The sequence below is a fragment of the Sorghum bicolor genome, chromosome 5 (genome assembly GCF_000003195.3).
Source record: "Sorghum bicolor cultivar BTx623 chromosome 5, Sorghum_bicolor_NCBIv3, whole genome shotgun sequence".
NCBI lineage: Eukaryota > Viridiplantae > Streptophyta > Magnoliopsida > Poales > Poaceae > Sorghum > Sorghum bicolor.
Genome location: NC_012874.2, coordinates 10,416,151 through 10,434,423, shown reverse-complemented (window position 1 = coordinate 10,434,423; position 18,273 = coordinate 10,416,151). Strand labels below are relative to the sequence as shown.

At 39.7% G+C, this 18,273-nt stretch overlaps 1 protein-coding gene across 2 annotated transcripts; it reads right to left on the bottom strand.

Moving 5' to 3' along the window:
- Positions 10,072–14,579, bottom strand: LOC8057109 (F-box/LRR-repeat protein At3g26922). Of its 2 annotated transcripts, none has more exons than XR_002453118.1 (5): positions 14,291–14,554; positions 13,976–14,208; positions 12,527–12,682; positions 12,211–12,407; positions 10,072–10,518 (listed from the first exon to the last, which is right to left on the bottom strand). XR_002453118.1 is itself a non-coding variant. In XM_021460986.1 (5 exons), the coding sequence occupies exons 2-4, from the start codon at positions 14,178–14,180 to the stop codon at positions 12,225–12,227; spliced, it is 1,203 nt and encodes a 400-aa protein (XP_021316661.1). In that variant the 5' UTR covers positions 14,181–14,208; positions 14,291–14,579; the 3' UTR covers positions 10,072–10,518; positions 12,211–12,224. The 2 variants fall into 2 exon arrangements, 1 of the variants encoding a protein (XP_021316661.1); XM_021460986.1 differs by having other exon boundaries at positions 13,317–14,208; positions 14,291–14,579.

Genomic DNA, 18,273 nt, shown 5'->3' with positions numbered 1-18,273 from the left:
ATATATGGGCTTTGATATGTGGCAACTGGCGCATTATTCCTCATTTTCTCTGGCCTGGCCCAAAGTGCATTTCTTAGACTGGTGGGCCAAGTTGTTGGACCGAACAAAAATTAGACTGGTTCACCTCGCCTAATTGCATTTCTCTAGCTTTTTCCCTCTTTCGATTCAACTCACTCCTCTATCTTTTCTTTACTACGCACTCTATCCATAAAAATTGCAATTATTGAAACTAAATTTATATAAAAGGTACAGACATTCATGATACAAGATAAGTACTGTTAGGTTAGTTACAGAATACTACATTTTCATATTAAATTTATTTTAAGACGTAAATGCTAATACTACTCTCTTCATCCCTAAATAAATTAGCTCCTAGAATCTGTACAAATTAAGTTATCTTATAGTCATTCACAAAAGAATACAATTTTTGTTTTTCGAGAAGTCTAACAGTTTTAACTTTAACCACATTTATATAAAAAATATTAACATTTATGATACAAAATAAATATGCTTAGATTAGTTATAGAATATATTTTTATAATAAATTTATTTGAAGATATAAATATTAATACTATTTGTTTACTATCAATTTGGTCAAACTTGAGTTAGTTTGACTAGCACGCATCCTATAAATTATACTCGCTTCATATCTATAAAGAAAGTCGTTTTGGACAGCGACACGATTTCCAAAGCCTAACTTTGACAACAATCTCACTTAGAGATGAGCAACGGGCCGGCCCGACACGGCCCGACACGGGTTCGTGCTAGGCACGGCCCGAAAGGGCACGGGCCCGTATGGCCCGCGTGCCACCGGGCCGTGCCTGCACAGCCCGTCGTGCCTGCTTGACGGCCCAGGCACGGCCCGTGGGCCGATTTTCGTGTCGGGCCGGCCCGAAAGGCACGAGGCCCAATAGTGCTTCGGGGCGGCCCATGGCCCAATATATAAAAAACACCAAATTTAATACAGAATTTAACAAAGCATAAATACATTACATTCAAGTCACATACATTAATACTTCACAATTCACATAACACAATATACTCTCAGATCATATTTTACTTGCCAAAAGTCACAAGTTTTACAAGTCATAGAACCTGATACTTCAAGTTTCACAAATTTCCTGATACCGTGCCGACACCGTGCCTGCTGCTAAAAGCGTGCCGTACCGTGCCGTCCAGCGGGCCGAGGGGTCGGCCCAAGCACGGCCCGCAACATGCTTCGGGCCGGCCCGGGCCCAGTTAGGATCGGGCCGTGCCGTGCTCGGGCCGGGCAAAATGACCGTGCTTTGGGCCGTGCCTTTGGCCCGCGGGCTGCATGCTCAACTTTAATCTCACTCCCAATCTCTCTTGCCTTTATGTTCTCCAACTCAATCAGAGCACAACTCACACACGCCATCTTGTTTTGTTAGAAGAGCACTACTTGGTGGGCTCGTGAATATCATCCCATGGTGTTGGCCGCCAGCACGAGCTCCTTCGTCACACAGTGACGGCCAGTGCAAGGCCGGCGTGAGCTCCTGCGCCATGCAGCACCTGACGCTCGGCGCGAGGCCGCTGCGAGCTCCTCCATGCGGTACTTGGAGGCCGGCACGAGCTCCTCTGCCGTGCACCACCTGATGGCAGACGTCGGCGCGAGCTCCTCCGCGTGGGAGGCCGACGGCGTGAGCCTGCATGGGCACACCGGCGGCGGCGCAGAGCGACACGAGTCAATAAAGGTGAGGAGGTGACACGATTCACAGCTGCTCCTTGGGCTACTGGGCTAGCCAGGCTACAGGAGAACGACTAATTCTTGCGTTTCCACTGAGCCTAGCTAAGGGGCTCTTTCTAAGACCAGTCTCAATGGCCCGTTTCAATGCACTGTTTCCAAAACAAATCTGCTGACAGAGCATCAATGAAACAACCTCCACAATGCATGAGTTTCACACTGATGTTTCCAAAGCTGGGCAAAGCATTTAATTATTGCAAAATGATTGGATCACATGTAAGATGGTGAAACGATTTAGTCCTCAGTGGGGATTTCATCCTGTTGGAAACAACGCCAGCAGAGTTTCACCATGGTGAAACTACTTCCTTCTCTCTCCTCTTCGTTTCATGCAAAAAGTGCAGTTTTGCTGACATGGCGCTCTAATAAATGTGCATGACATCCTGGTGAAACCCCCACTGAGACTGGCCTAAGAGCAAGTATTATAGTAGGCTGTAAGCCAGCTAAATGCTGAGGTGGAGGAGAGAGAAGAGGAGAGAGAGTAAAAGCGGGCTGTAAGCTTACAGCCGGCTCAGACACAAAAACCAAGAAAATCTGTGAGACAGACAAGTGGGCCATGTATTAATAGTGATGAGCTAAGCATTATATGAGTGGGCTGCAAGAAGGCTGTAAAGAAGTCTTACAGCTAGCAGCTGGCTGTATTATAATACTTGCTCTAAGGTCAGTCTCAATGCATAATTTCATGACACTGTTACCAAGACTATAAACAAGGTAACCGTGCCATATGAGTTTTATGGGGATGAAATAGTACACAGACGTACTATACAGGCGGTTCGTAACCCCTTTTTACAGACGGTTTTGCGAACCGCCTGTGTTTGGTGGCCTGTGGAAATAAATTTTTCCATAGGCGGGTAACTGCGAACCGCATGTGGAAATGCATTTCTACAGGCGGTTCAGTTATGCCAACCGCCTATAGAAATCTTTTTCCAGAAAATATGAAATCGGTTTTCAAAAATAGGAAAAAAAAAGATTTTAATACAGGGAAGGCTCACTGGCTATCCGTCCGCCCGTCTCCGTCGCAAGTCGCGTATTTTTTCGCGTAAAATCGCGTGCTACGCGGTCGGCGGATTCGAACATGAGACCTCACCCTCGCACGTACCCTCCTCTACCACTCCACCTATCACTCACTTGTGTTTGTAATAAAGTTTAGTTCCCCACGTACTATCATAAACCAAGCATAAATTGATTATTTGAGGCCCTAAACGGATTCAAATGGAAAAGTCGTCAACTACAAAGTTTTACAACTTTTTTAAGACCTACAACTTTTATATTGGTAATTCCTTCATCCGAGGTCATTTACAAAATTTGAATTTCAAATTTGAGAAACTCAAACGTAGTTTTCGATGACAAGATGATTTCAAATGAAAAAAATTATCAACTACAAAGTTTCATAACTTTTCAAGATCTACAACTTTTATTTTGACGGTTTTTTCAAACGAGGTCATTTGAAAAGCTCAAAAAATTCAAGTTCAAATTATTTCTACAGGCGGATTTCTTAAGAAAATCGCCTGTAGAAATCATATTTCTACAGGCGGTTTCTTAAGAAATCCGCCTGTAGAAATACATGATTTCTACAGGCGGTTTTGTTAGAAAAACCGCCTGTAAAAATTAATTTTCACAGGCGGTTTTGTAGTCGGGTAAGCCAATTTCTTTCCACAGGTGTTTTTTAATTAAAACCGCCTGTAAAAATTATGTTGCACCGCTGGCTTTGAGCACTTTTGTACTAGTGAACTCCTCTCTCATCTGATGAAACTCCTTCATTTAATGACCCTGCCAAGTCAGCAATTTTGCTTATGTGGCACCTTATTTAATGTGCATGACACTTTTATAAAATATGTATTGAGACTGGCCTAAGGGACCAAATAGGCAACCAAACATCAGATGGGTCCAGCACGCTATTCTTAGTGTGGACATGGCTGGACCTAAAAAATAAGTTGAGATCGGGTGTCAGCGCAAAAGACTAACCGGTGGGTCAGTCGAAAAATTTACACGCTATTCTTCTAAGTCGAGCGCACAAAATGGAAAAAGCTGTAGCAACTGATGGTTCGACCCAAATACTACTGATGTTTTACTAACCTATCCTTCGACGGTGAATATATGTACCGATTGATATATGAAGTCTATACGAATCAAAATACCTTGTTAGAAATTTATACCGACCAACATTTCATATGTTAATCTTCTACTTTTAGCCACAAATGTGTGGCGTTACTTTAGGTGTGTGGTACGGTGATATTCTGTCGTCAATTAACACGGATCCCTGCAGCGTGCCATGTCCAGTCCAGATCCTGCAACGCCGGACAGCTTGAGAGCAAGTTTAATAATACAGTTTACTTGCTGGCTGTAATTAAGTTTTTTTAGTCTTTTTCTAGCCCACCCATACAATAGTTAGTTGTTCACTATTAATATATAACCCACTTATCTCTCTCATAAAATTTCTTGCTTTTCTGTGTCTAAGTTTCTCTTCTCTCTCCTCACTTCTCTCCTCCACCTTAATATTTAGCCGAACAACTTTGGCATCGTGGATCTCGCCGCGGAGGAGCATCGCAGGGCAGCAGGCGGTTGACAAGTGGTTTCAGCGTCCAGAGGTGGCGCCAGCAGCAGCCGAGCACGCACGTCCGTGACGAGCGGCGCCATTGGAGAGGTCCCTTTGATCGTGGAGACTGGAAACGGCAGGCGACAAATCATCAGCAGGCCCGCTTTGCAAAATTTTTTTTGAATAAAAGGTTTCCCCAACTTTATTACCATAAAGCTAACAAGTTCAAACATCCAAGTTCAAAGCAGCGTATGACGCTGGGCCAAAGGACAAACACGTGCCCAAGACTAAGCCTTACGGGCACAAGACAATATACCACCAAGCAAAAAAGAGAATCACTCTAGCCCTATTACATTGTGAATCCATCACAAGCACTGAGACCGCCGAAGGCCGAGCAGCTGATGGATCCTACTCTGATGAGTCCTGAATCCATCCAATCTGTGGTATTGAGCTTGCCTCTCTCTCCATCAGCAGCACCACCTGTTCCAGCTTCTCCTGTTCCTCCAGACTTAACAGTGGGAACCAGCTTCTCAGCATTCGACCCAAAACAACAAACACCTTCTTCATCCCACGCCATGTTACTCCCTGAAAACACACATTATTTCGTAATTTCCAAATCACCAAAGGACAGCTGAAGTAATCACATTAGTGACCAAGTCCCGCTTTGCAAATTAAATTCAAGTTTGGCGGATTCAACGGAGGATTAACAGGAAATAAACTTTTTGGGAACTAAGCAAGGCCGTCGATGGTTCATTTGCTGATGAGTTGTACAAATCCGTCTCCATCCAATACTGTTTCCATTCCAAACGTCAAGTTGAAGCGGGAAGAAAAAAATCACATCAAGTCGTTTTCCCAGCAATACATTGCGCTCAAACGTTTCATATACAAGAACATGATGAAAACTCCTACGAAGTGATGAATTGCATTTTCCTTACCTGAGCACCACGGGGCTCTTACATTTAAAAAAAGACACACTTGCAACAGCGCAGGTGTGTGCGTGGTCGTTACTGAAAAAGGAAGGGGCCAGGAGGAGTAGGAGCCTGCACACCCTGACTTCAACTATTTTAAGATGCTATGTAGGAATAAATTGTTCCACCAGACTGCAACTTTCATCCATTTTCCTTTTATTATATGTAAACTCCTGCATCAAATACATTATACAAGTAACTTTCCTCAATCCTTCAGGCATTGTAAATTTAGCAAGTTGCGAAACATCATAAAATGGGTATATTTCACAAAGCTGGATTAAGTTCTAATACATCATAAATTTGAAGAACGAGCTTCTCTAGAATTGGTGTGCGCTGGAGAAAGCAAATTAGTCCATGAACATCATAGCCAGCAAGGAACACAACCCAACCCTTGAGTATTAAAGTCTTTAACTTGGTAAATGGAGAGCATCAATTCAAATCTCGCTTCAAGATATTCTGGGGTCAAGGAAAAAAAGCATGCTGTTAGACTTTAAAGAAAAGTCAACAGATAAAGAGCAGTTATATAGTGAAGTTCTCGCTTTTTAAGATTCACTTTACTGACACTGAAACATTGTTACTTAGAGACATTGATTCACATGAGTCTCTAGATATCTTGAGACAACCAAACAGCTTTAGATGTCCATACTAAACATGATAATTTAGTATACAGTAGGTAGTAAAAATAAAAGACCATGTTACAGTCTAAGGTTTATGAACACGTAATGGTACATAAACGTTCTGCATAAAAAGTGTGAATGGCGAAACTAAAGCTTGGATACAAGGAAGAAGTGCAAGCACCTCCGAAGACCAATGCCCTAGTATTTCAAACTGTAAACTTGTAACTGCTCCGAGAAAGGGTTTAATAAAAACTTCAAAATTAGGTCCAACCCCCAACTCTTCCTTTTTCTATCTCTTGTGTCTTTATTAAAGGTAAATTTTGCTGTAGGACACCATCAAGAAATTTAATTTGCTGATGGACATCGCAACGAGTGGTATTTGCCTAGTATCATTAGGCCATCTTCAGTGGGAGTTTCATGACCCAGTTTCTAACACAATCATATTTTGGAACACTGCATAGAGTTTCATAGGGATAAAACTCTCTCTACTCCTATGTCTCTCTCTTCATTAATACACCAACATATTTAATGTACATGAAACTCTAATCAAACTCCAATTGAAACCGCTCTTAAAAAATTAAGATGATTTGCCGTAACATATTGCAACTAATATTTTATTCATTTCACATATTCAAGGAGAAAGAGGATAAGAGAAATAATTTTGTTGCGCTCATCTACAACCTCTGGTTGTACACCAGTTTCTACCGTAACACACTGACGGTGTCTTGTCTTCTCCGGTCCAGCGTGATAGTGCTGGACCTCGGCTCTTGCACGCATGACGCCCCGGGAGGTTGTGCCGCCGCTATGTGAGGAGGTCGTGGAGGCCGCGCCATCACTGCAGGAGGAGGCCATGGACGTCGCGCCGTCATTTCGCGAAGAGGCACCGATAAGCAAATACTTCTTTTTACCTAATTATTATGAGCCCAATTAAGATGTCTACGCGTCGTGATTTGGGTCAACATTTGCACCGTACCCAATTTTTTTTCACGGAAATATGGTAAATGGGCTATATATGGGCTCTTGTTGGCAGCACCATGGGCTGCGGCAGCAAGAATAAATTTCTGCATGCCGTTTCTTACTCGGTCTGAACTATGAGTGTCCCCAAACATTATTCAGCGCGCGTGCACTATTCGTCCAACCAAGGTGCGCTTTTCTTTTCTGACTATATGTTTCTATTTACATTCGTATAAATAGTTAATACGTGTTTTCTATTTTGGGTCTACTTTTCTTTTTTTTGTCTTACTGAACGTGGAGGGTGGACACGTGCGAGGGGAGGGAGGCACATGTGTCTCAGATCTGTGTCAGATCTTGTTTATACGAAATATGCATATGGTACACAAAACAACTTTAAAATATGATAACTTTCTTGTCAAGCATCTATTTTTAATTCCTTTGCACCATTACGTTTATTATAGATGAGATCTATAAAAGTAGATCCATGTTGGATATGTTTCGGAATAATTTTTGTGATGATAAAGTTTTGTGCCTAGGAGTATAAAGTTTTAAATGTTGTAGCACAAAGCTCTAAAACTCAGAGTGCAAAGTTTCAAATTAAAAAGTTTCATTTTTAGGTGTACAAAATTTGAAATGAGGTACTATAAAGTTCATGGATTTATATGTAGAGTTTTGAAGCTAGAAGTACAAAATTTTAAATAGACTAGTATAAACTTCCTAAATTTTAAGGTAAAAGTTCTAAATTTGCTAATTTCTGAATTTAAAAGGAAAAGTTTTGATACTAATAGTATAAAATTTATAATGTGATAGTTCAAATTTTTGAACCTAAGAGTATAAAGTTTGTAATGTCATGATTCAAAGTTTATAATTTCTGAGTATAAAATTTTGAATCTAGCAGTACAAAGTTTATAATTTGATAGTTCAAAGTTTTGAACCTATTGCAGTACAAAGTTTGTAACATTGTAGTTCAAAGTTTATAATTTTTTACCATAATGTTCTGAACCTAATAGTACAAAGTTTATAATGTAATAGTTCAAAGTTTTGGACCTACCAGTATAATGTTTGTAATGTGATAGTTTAAATTTTATAAATTTTGAGTGTAAAGTTTTCAACCTACAATACAAAATTTATAATATGATAGTTCAAAGTTTTGAAGCTAGCATACAAAATTGGTAATGTCATGGTCCAAAGTTCATAAACTCTGAATATAAAGTTTTAAATCAGCAATATAAAGTTTATAATGTGATAGTTAAAAGTTTATAACTTTTGAGTATAAAATTTTGAACCATGTAGTACAAAGCTTATAATATGATAGTTTAAAGTTTTAAACCTAACAATATAAAGTTTATATTTTTTCTATACGGGTTGACTTATTAAACACATTTAAAATATTATGAAAAATAAGATATATGAATTTTGAAATATAATACTTTTATATTTATTTAGATGTGAAAGCATCTCTCACCTTTTTTTTTACCCACAGCCCTGTTGTCCCAAAAGAGAAAAAACTCGTAGAATGAGACAATCCAAATGAAAGTAGACAAGAGAAAAGAGAAACGCTAATAGGTTGACTCAAATGAAAGTAGTCAAGAGAAAGTAGAAAAAAATAAAAATATAGAACTAGAAGCTCGTACCTTTAGCACTGAGACTAGGGCCTTGTTTAGATGTGAAAATTTTTTGGATTTCGCTACTGTAGCACTTTCGTTTGTTTATGGTAAATATTGTCTAATCATAGACTAACTAGGGTCAAAAGATTCGTCGTAAAGTGGGAACCGAGATCATTTAGTTAGAAAACTTGGAACCGAGGAATTTCAGTTTCGGTTAGTAAATTGGCCCAATCCACCAATCAATTTCTTAATCTTATATTTGTGTTGCCTGTCCCAAGTCCAAATTTTTTTCAAACATCAAAAACTACTGTTATATGTCAAAAGAGATTAATAAAAATGTTGTTTAGAAAAAAGATATATATGGAGTTTCCAAAACTCTAAAAACATTATGGTCAAACTATGGTTTTTGAAACTGTTGTATCCAAACAAACCAGCAGCAGATGTGAAACCCAGGGTATCTTATAAAATCGTAGTATTTGTCCAATACTCCATAAATACTTTGGTTTTTTTAAAACGAATGAGTGTTTGGATGCAACAAGTCTTTTGTGTTTTAGAACCATGGTATGACAAAACCAAAAACTCTACTTGAGATCCCTTTTCTCAACCAAGGTTTTACATATCTTTAGATAGTTGTCTTATAAGACCACATTTTTTGATGACTATAGAAAACTACATCCATAGGGTTTTTGGTGTTTCGGAGGGCAGCACTCTTCCTGCCACTTAGGCCCTATTTGGCAGAGCTCCTAGTAGGAACTCTGCCAAACAATTTTTCTAGAAAGAAGTGGCTCTATGTGATTCTCTAAAATAAACTAATATGGTGGGGAGCTAAAAAATAGCTTATTCTAATTCTACGAAGTGATTCTCTATCATGATTTTAAGAATTTATGTTAAAGAATCAACGACTCACTTTCACCTATACAACTACTTCTCCCAGAGAATCAGAATTAGATGGAACTCTGCCAAATAGGCTCTTAGGTTAGTCTCAATGCATAGTTTCATGGCCCAGTTACCAAGACTATAAACTAGGTAACCGAGCCACATGAGTTTCATGGGGACGAAACTCCTCTCTCATCTGATGAAACTCCTTCATTTAATAACCCTGCCAAGTCAGCAATTTTGCTTATGTGACACCCTATTTAATGTGCATGACACTCTCATGAAACATGTATTGAGACTAGCCTTAGAATCCTCAGAAGAATATGACAATGCATGGCCTAAAGTTTTACACTTAAAGTGACATGCTCGCACTCGTGCCACGGATAAATACATATCCACACTCATCAAGCACAATCCACGCAAATAGATTGCCATCGTCCCTACTCACAAGTATTCATAATGTACCTGTGATAGGTCACAATCCAATCGCATGTTAGGCCAAGCCAGCCAAAGTGGCTGCATGATGTGTCAGCCTAAGACCCCCCCTCTGAGCAATGTCAAAAGTTACGCATAAAAAGTTATTAAGACCACTCCTAGTGCATAGTTTTCTTATGCGGCTTTGAAAGGTGCCACACAACCTAAAGAAGTGTGGCTTGGTGAAATCTTGAGTAGCTTGTGTTATTTACTAATTTTATTAGTTTTCGGTTACCCGTGAGAAAAGGAAAACTACACTAAAATAGTGGCACTGGCGCTATGGATGGGGAGCACCAAAAGGCGCACAAGATTCGAACAACAAGCTGTACCGAGAAAATGAATCTTCACAGAGTGTTGCCAGCCGATAACAACAAGCTGATATACCTAAGCATTACATGATAGAACGAAGGACAAAAGTCTTGCAAGACCATCAGGAGACGAGTGGGGGTAGGGAGAAGACGCTCTCTGGTTCTCAACACAGGAGACGAGAGGTTCGTCTGGCAAAACTACAACTGCAGAAGTGCAGAGTAGCGGAAAGCATATGTTCAACAGTGTTGTTAAATCTGGTCACCCAAGTAGGAAATATAACCAATTCGAGCTACAATTTGTAAGCTTCAGCAAACAATGTCTTTCGTCCAAACCCAAGCCGCAACTTTCTGGGTGCTCAAGAGAGAATGTACAGACCCATTAACAGCAAAATCAACCTTGCGCATCCTGAATCTGAGGTCTGCACAAACACGAAAAATCATAATAGATTATCAGCCATATATGATATCGGGATATTCCGTTGCTGGAAAAGGAAATTTGCAGCGTACGGGTGGAGCCATGGTTTCTGTGCAGGAACAAGCCACAAAGAGGTCAATTTCTAAGTTTGCATGTCAAAAGGAATTCTGAAAAATGTCAGTAACCATTATTTTCAGGCTAAGGAATGGTACAGTCTAGGTTGGGAGATTTTTCTGTAGCTAGAATTTGCACACAGATTGGAACTTTTATGTGCCACTCCCACATAAGTTCACCTAGGCTAGTATGCAAGTTGGCCATATTTTAGTGAAGCTGGCCACACTACTCTCAACAAGAATTTCAACCAAAATTTTCATATTGCACGAATAGCCTTGTGCCACTAAAATACAATGTCATCATTTCCCACCTAATTCATATCTACAGTGGGAACTTATCAGATAATTTTCAAGCTTATTGTTTTAACTGAATCCTTATCAGATAATTCCTTCCTCTACAGAAGAATCCTGATCACCTAAACTAGCGCCTAGTGAAAAGTAGGGAATGGCAAAAATCACCAGCATCGTAGCAACAAAGCACTGAGGACTCAGAGCACTAAATTAGCGAATCAAAACAAGTATCAAAGATTAATGTAAGCAATTATGGACTAAAAGCAGTACAAAACAAAAAGGAGGCACTACAAGTCTGCATGAAAGTAATGACTTGAAACAGCAAAGTACGAGTTGAACATAGAGAACCTTTAAGTGTGGAAAAAGTTGAAGCTAAATCAGACACTGAAGTAAGCAAACCATTTACTGATGTGCTACTAAAGGGAGAGATTTATTGTAGTGGACAGAAATTATGAAGCCACAAAGACAAATTTATCACCAGATTTTATATCACATATTAGACACATTTTGGAATAGCCATAGAACAGAGGAAAAAAGATCAATGTGAAAGTTAGTCAAAATTTGATTCTGTTATTTATGTATCCACATTCCACAACTAGTCCAGCACTAAATTTGAAGTTCAAGTTCAATATTTCTGGAAAATGTAAATTAAAAGGAATGAAAAAAAAGTAACTGCAAGATGTTGTACATCCACAATGCTATGTGTTTTTGTTAGAAAGCAAGCTCATGTTCATGGCATATAAGGTGCAAGTTACCATTTCAAAAACCAATAACATAACAGCTCTGTATAGTTAAAAAACTGTAAAGGAATATAGCGGCTGCTTCAGATGAATCAAATGGATTTCCCCTTATCCCTAGACTAAATTGGTCTAAAGTGGAATTATTTTCCCATTCAACATGGATATTTCCAGTACTCTGCATATCTCGTTAAAATATGTAAATCTAGCCACCTCCATAAACCAATGCTAAATAAGTAGTGTTGTTCAAATAATGCTAATAACATACTCAGCTCAAAAGTCAAAACTAGTGCACAGAATCTAGTTCTGTAAAACCGAACCCCTCTGTAGATGTCATTCATGATAATAGGTGCTAGCAAGTAAATGCATAGGACCATTTTGGTCTTTTCCCTAGCAGACGTGAGGATTAATGTTCACATGTTCAACCAACTCTAACATTTAAACATATACTTAGTTCCACCAAGAAATTTCATGGCTCACATTATAGCACATGAATTGATGTATAAGCACATATAGTAACATAAGAAGTGTGGAGGATATTAGTATCTAACTTACATGTGAATCAACTGTCAGGGCTCCTGTAAACTGAATGTAATAGAAGTTATACCACAGGCCTTCAACATTTTCTCAAGCTTGCCAACCATTTCATCATCCTTTCTACATCTAACTTCAAATACTTTGAGGTGCTCAGATGGAAGAAATTTTTGCACCAGACTGCAACTTTCTTCCATTTCAATTTCGTAGTTATGATCCTGTATCAGTTAAAAGTATCTTACCTAAATTAGTCACGCAAGATAAGCTCAGAAAGATGTCAACTAACATAAACTGCATAAAATGCAGTCCATCATAAAGACAAAGAGTGAGGTCATACATCAGAAAGTTGAAGAATGAGCTTCTCGAGAATTGGAGCATGCTGGAGGATAACTTTTAGTGCATGAATGTCACGGCCCAACACCCAATCACTGAGTATCAAAGTCTTTAACTTGTTAAATGCAGGGCACCATTTCAGATCTTGCTTGAAAATAGTCTGAGCAAAGGTTAAAAAATATCTAATTAGACTTTCAAAGCGGAATCAATCAATAATGAACTGGAATATAAGATTCATCACACACAGAAACTTCCTCCTATACAAATACTGAGTATCTCTAAACATCATCAGATTCTTGAAACAACTCATCTACAGAAGTTTAAAAACTATAAAGTTGTGTTACAACACCCAGAGACACAGAATACCCAACAGGGAGAGCTTCTTGAAACATTACAAGTTACAAAAAAAAGCCTGGAGAAAATGAAGAAAGCATATAATCTTCTGTACAAAAGACATTAAGCGAAGAGGAACACATGATAAGGCTATAGATCACTTCTCATTTTTACAGGGTTCTCTTTACTGGCACAGAAATGTACATGTTCTTGGAAGTCCTGTAGAAATAAGCATGCATGAGCATCTAACTATTTTCAGATTCCAAAACCAAGATGAGCAGTCCCAAGAACATTGGCTGTAAATACTAAACCCTGCAAACTAAGTAATCTTCATGGTTCCGTTTGAAGCAAATAATAACTTAGAGACAACACTTTTTTCTAAATATGCAATGCCAGTAATGCTGCATGAGTTTACGATTGGCCAGAACAGGTACTAGAAGATTGGGTAGAAATAAATGTACCACTCTAGATTCAGTTACCAACTCCAAATCTGTAGCATTGGACAAACTTTCAAGAAGCACACACGTTTGGCTGCCATCAAGATCCTTGAGAGCCGTAGTCGGACCAAGTCTGACAAGTCCTCTGTCTAGCTGCGGCATTGTTTCAAGGAAAGGTGTCATGCCTCTGTTTCCATCCAGTCGAAGCGAAACAAGACTCGGCACAGAAATCCGAGTACGGGTATCATGAGAAAAGTGACAGTAACAGACACGCAGGCGCCTTAGTGACTTGGAGACCATTCTGTGGGCCGAAATTCTGCAGTCATCCATCATAAGATCCTCCAACCTCTCACATCTTGAGAAATCCATAGAGCAGCCATCCAGCAATACAGACCAAAGCTGCAGGGTCTCCAAGTGCTTGGCGATGAGAGGCACATGAGCTAGCACCATGGGTCTGGGTAAGGACATGCCAATGACTTTGAGCACTCGAACGTCACACATGAAAGCGTGGTGGATCCACATGTCGACGTATCGGACAACCTCATCGCTGTCCTTGTATTCATCGGTCTGCATTTGAGGATGGAAATAGGTACAGAACTCGAACTCCCGCAGAGGGGAGCGGTCGCGGGAGAGGAGCAGACTGTTGACGAAGGTGTTGAAGTCCGCCGCAGAGGACCACCTACCGTAGTCGGAGATGCGCAGGGCGGTCATCGACTTCCAGAGGTCGCGCCAGAAGCGGGAGAGCACGGACGTGCGCACCGCCTCATGTGGGGGCAGAAAGTAGAGCACGTGTTGAAGGATCCCTTCCGGGAGGCTGCTGAGGAGGTCCGCGCCGCCGTTCACCGCGGCGTTCGGGTGGAGCCTCCTGTCCTCGCGGCCCGGAGGCATTCCGTCGAACAGGCGGTGGGCGCCGGTGCTGCGGAAGGGGAGGCCAATGAGATGCCAGAGAACAGCACGGAAATGGAGGGGATATGAGCGGCTCCCATGCGTCAGCGTACCTCGCTCGCTCTTCCGTAGATACACTCGCCGGCCTCCGGTGGCCGCTGCTGCCGGGAAGAGCAGGCGAGTGCGGTGCGGAGTGCCGTGCCGGAGACGACGAGGCAAGAAACCGCCTTCGACGAGGAGCGCAGCGGTTTGTTCGCTGCGTGTCAGCGTGTGGCTATTTCAGCGTGGTAATTAGCTGGGGCCCACCAATGTTATGCAAATTCGGACCTCCACATGTCGGGAAACCATCTTTTCATGGTCCAACATATATATATATATATTTTGAAAATAATATAGAAGAGTTTTATTCTTGTGAAACTTTTTTTACTCTAATAAAATTTTTATCATCTCTCTTTATTAATATGGTACTACATCAACATATTTAATGTTCATAAAACTCCAATGAAACTCCATGATCTAAACCAAAAAATGTGCGTTGCAAATTAGATCTTAAAGATAAACATGTAAATTATTTTAAAATTTGTACTCTGGTCATTCAAGAAAGATTTAAAACTAGAACATGCATGCATAGTACATCCATATATGTATTCGTGTGCAAAAGTTGAGATAAAAACTTAAAATTAGAAAAACTCATAAAAAATAATAAATGTCATGTGTATGTGGACTAGTATACAAGATGAAATTCCTATGTTGTTGTCTTTATTGTGTAAATGCATATGAAATTTGTCATTTTTGTATGAATATTTCTAGTATTAGGCCTTGTTTAGTTCCAAAATTTTTTGAAAAATTGATACTGTAGCACTTTCGTTTGTATTTGACAAATATTGTCCAATCATGAACTAACTAGGCTCAAAAGTTTCGTCTCGTCAATTCCGACCAAACTGTGCAATTAGTTTTTGTTTTCGTCTATATTTAATACTCCATGCATGCGTCTAAAGATTCGATGTGACGGAAAATCTGAAAAATTTTGTAAATTTTTTTGGGAACTAAACAAGGCCTTAGTTTGTATCTTAGCTTTTGTATATGAGTATATACATGATATTTTATGGATGCACCAAGTTTCAAAAAAAATATTGCCCAAAATATATTTTTTGAAATGGTGTGCATGTTTGCACCATATATTTTGCTAAGCAAAGCGTGAAGATTTAAGAAGTGTCAAAGCTTATTTGGGAGAAGTCCACCACTTCTACATCTATAAAAATAAGCTCCACTTGGGTATCTAGGGCCTATTTGGTAAGCTGTTTTATAAGCTCTAACGAATATGCTCTTTTCTTTCTAAAAGTTATTTTTTAGCTCCTCTCACAAAGCACGTATTTTATAAGTCAAGCTGAAAATATTAGGTTTTTCTACTTTTCTCTTTGCTATCTATTGTGAAAAGTTGTTGTACCAAATGTTTATGAAAAAAAGCTTTAGTTTTATTGATGAAGCTGCTTTATGGAATTGAATCTAAGAAAATGATTTACTAATAAAGCTAAGTTGTACCAAACAAGCTCTTGTTTGGGATTTTTACGGGTTTTCAGCCCTTTGATAGGTACTCAATTCTTTAACATTCTCTATGATAAATTATGTAGGCACAAGTAAGAGTTTGATGGGAACTTCTGACTCTAAAATATCCAGTATGTTTGAAGCAATATAATTGCATCAACCGTTTACTTCTCTATTTATAGAGATATTATTGCTGATGTGAATATACATACTCTTGGTCTTTCTTAGAAATAACATGTAATGGAAGACTTGAATTTTTAGTTTATAACATTGAACCTTTAGTTTAAATTTCTATGTATGGACATTTGCATTTCTGTTGAGTTATTGACATGGATAGCTGAATTATGTATCTTATGTATTGCCATGATTTTTTTTTATTGCGTCAACATTGGATGCTCATGTACATTTATGTTGAAATATTGTATTTGTGTTGTTTTTTATTACAGTAATAAATAAAAAATAATTATAATCTCCATTCAAACCAATATCAATTGCTCACATGTGTTAGATATGCAAAAAAAAATCTAGCATGCAACCTTCCAAGGGCATAAGTGGTCATTCTCACTCTAAAACCTGCATTTTCTGGATCTAAAGCTGTGCTGCAAGCCCAACGGGTTTCTCATCTCTATGGTGAGAGTCTAGATTCTTGGTGAAGCTTCTCCATGATGCAGATGGTGCTGTGGATCTATGTTTCAGAGTGAGAGCTTTCCCAAACAAGCCTTTGATAGCGTGTTTGGTTTGTGAAGTGATCCTAAGAAAAAACAGTTGATCTAGTACCGGAATGACCTGGTATAATGGTTTAGCTCTATTTTAAATGATCCAGATCTATGATGCAAACCAAAGGACCTACTAGGCTGGGCTCAAATATAGGATCAAGATCATTTTGGATGGTTTCATTATGCAAACCAAACACATTATAAATGCAAGGAGGAGTGACTTGAGTTATATATCTTAATTATGTTGTTCAATAAGATCCAGGAAGAGGCAGGAGGGGGGGGGGGGGGGGGTAGTTGGAGTGAAATAACTTGGTTGTGTTTCTAGGGTGTAGTTTTTTTTTACCATGTCTAGTTTTGTTATGATTTTAACGAGTGGCAAAGGGAAGGGGACGAGGAAGGCCAAGCACCCTGGCCCCCTCAGTCAAGGCACGTTTGTCAGCTCGAACATCGTTGGATCAAAAATATCTTGATTAGCTTTAACCACATGCTTACTACTTGGTTGATAATAATGACTTCATAATTTTCTAATTATGTATGTATGTTTTTGCAATTATGATGTATTTATTATTGAATTTTGTGAGATATATGATGTGAAGGACCGAAAACGGCGACCAGAGAGGGGGAGGTGAATGGGAGCCGAAAAATTTATCTCAAAATATTTTTGTCCACTGTCTCAAATCACCCCCAAACACAAGTGAGAGATCCTAAATTAAATTTCTCAAGCCAACCGGTGACAAGAGCACTGAGCTAAAATCCTTGCAATGATAGTAGGCCAAAGCGACTGACAAACCTAAATTTGAAGCTCAAACAATTAAACTACACACGAAACAAATTGACACTCTTGGAAGCACAAAATCAGTTACGTGCACATGATTGGAATTAAATAAATGAGCACATAATGATTACTTCCTGTAGACTGAAAAAGACAACTCAAAAATTGAAAGAACCAACCATGTTCAACCTTGCACCTGGGAATGACAAGAACTGCTTGCTGCAAAAGAAATTCTACTACTGAAGCATAAGCACTGTAGTGAGTTAAACACTGACTAAGAGGAATATTAAGCACAGTGAAGCGCACGCACTGCTAAGCAAACACCAGGAGAGCAATAGTTGCTGGCCAATAGGAATCACTTACCTTCACATCCAACAAAGAATCAAACGAAGAAACAAAACAGTCCGCACAACACAGAAAGCACTTTGATGAAATTCAGCAGATCACTGATGCACAAACTCTGCCATCGAACAATCAAAAGTAAGCAAGGAAATCACATACACACCAACGGAGGAACTGCTCTCCTGCTGACAGAGAAACAAAACAGGGAGAAGAGAGATCACGGCAACACGCTACAGTAAGACAGAGCGCTGGGCAGGGGCTGCACTGCCGGACAGCTGCTGCAGCGCTAGGAGGTCCACTCCAGCAGACACTATCGGCCAGGAGATGTGATGCGCCGTACGAACTAGCAAGTACCACGAGCCATGGGCAGCGTAACCAATCAGCACAAAAGAGAGGCAAGCAGTGCTCTGGTGAACGTTCACGGCATACAGACCGGCGAGGGTGCTGCTGCCATTGAATAATGCTGAGACAAACCTTGCACACGAGATTCCAAGAACAGAGCGACGAACAGAAAAACGCCCTGAAGAAAAACAAAGGAAACTCGACCAAAACCCAACGAAATACGCCCAAACTTCGCACAGATGAGATTCAACTAGCAACGAATCAATCCCCAAAAAATCATTACTTGGGATCAATCCAAACTCTGGGAAAAACAGATCGTAGCAAAGAGCAAAAATGGGGAAAAACTGAGAAACTCAGTGGACGAAAATCACAGAGATTA

Excerpts from the sequence above, each read along its gene's own strand:
- LOC8057109 (XM_021460986.1), bottom strand. The coding sequence starts at position 14,180 with ATGCCTCCGGGCCGCGAGGACAGGAGGCTCCACCCGAACGCCGCGGTG. Across the intron at positions 12,683-13,316 it reads TGGTAACTGAATCTAGAGTG|ACTATTTTCAAGCAAGATCT; the intron begins GTACATTTATTT and ends ACCTTTGCTCAG. Across the intron at positions 12,408-12,526 it reads TCATTCTTCAACTTTCTGAT|GATCATAACTACGAAATTGA; the intron begins GTATGACCTCAC and ends TAACTGATACAG.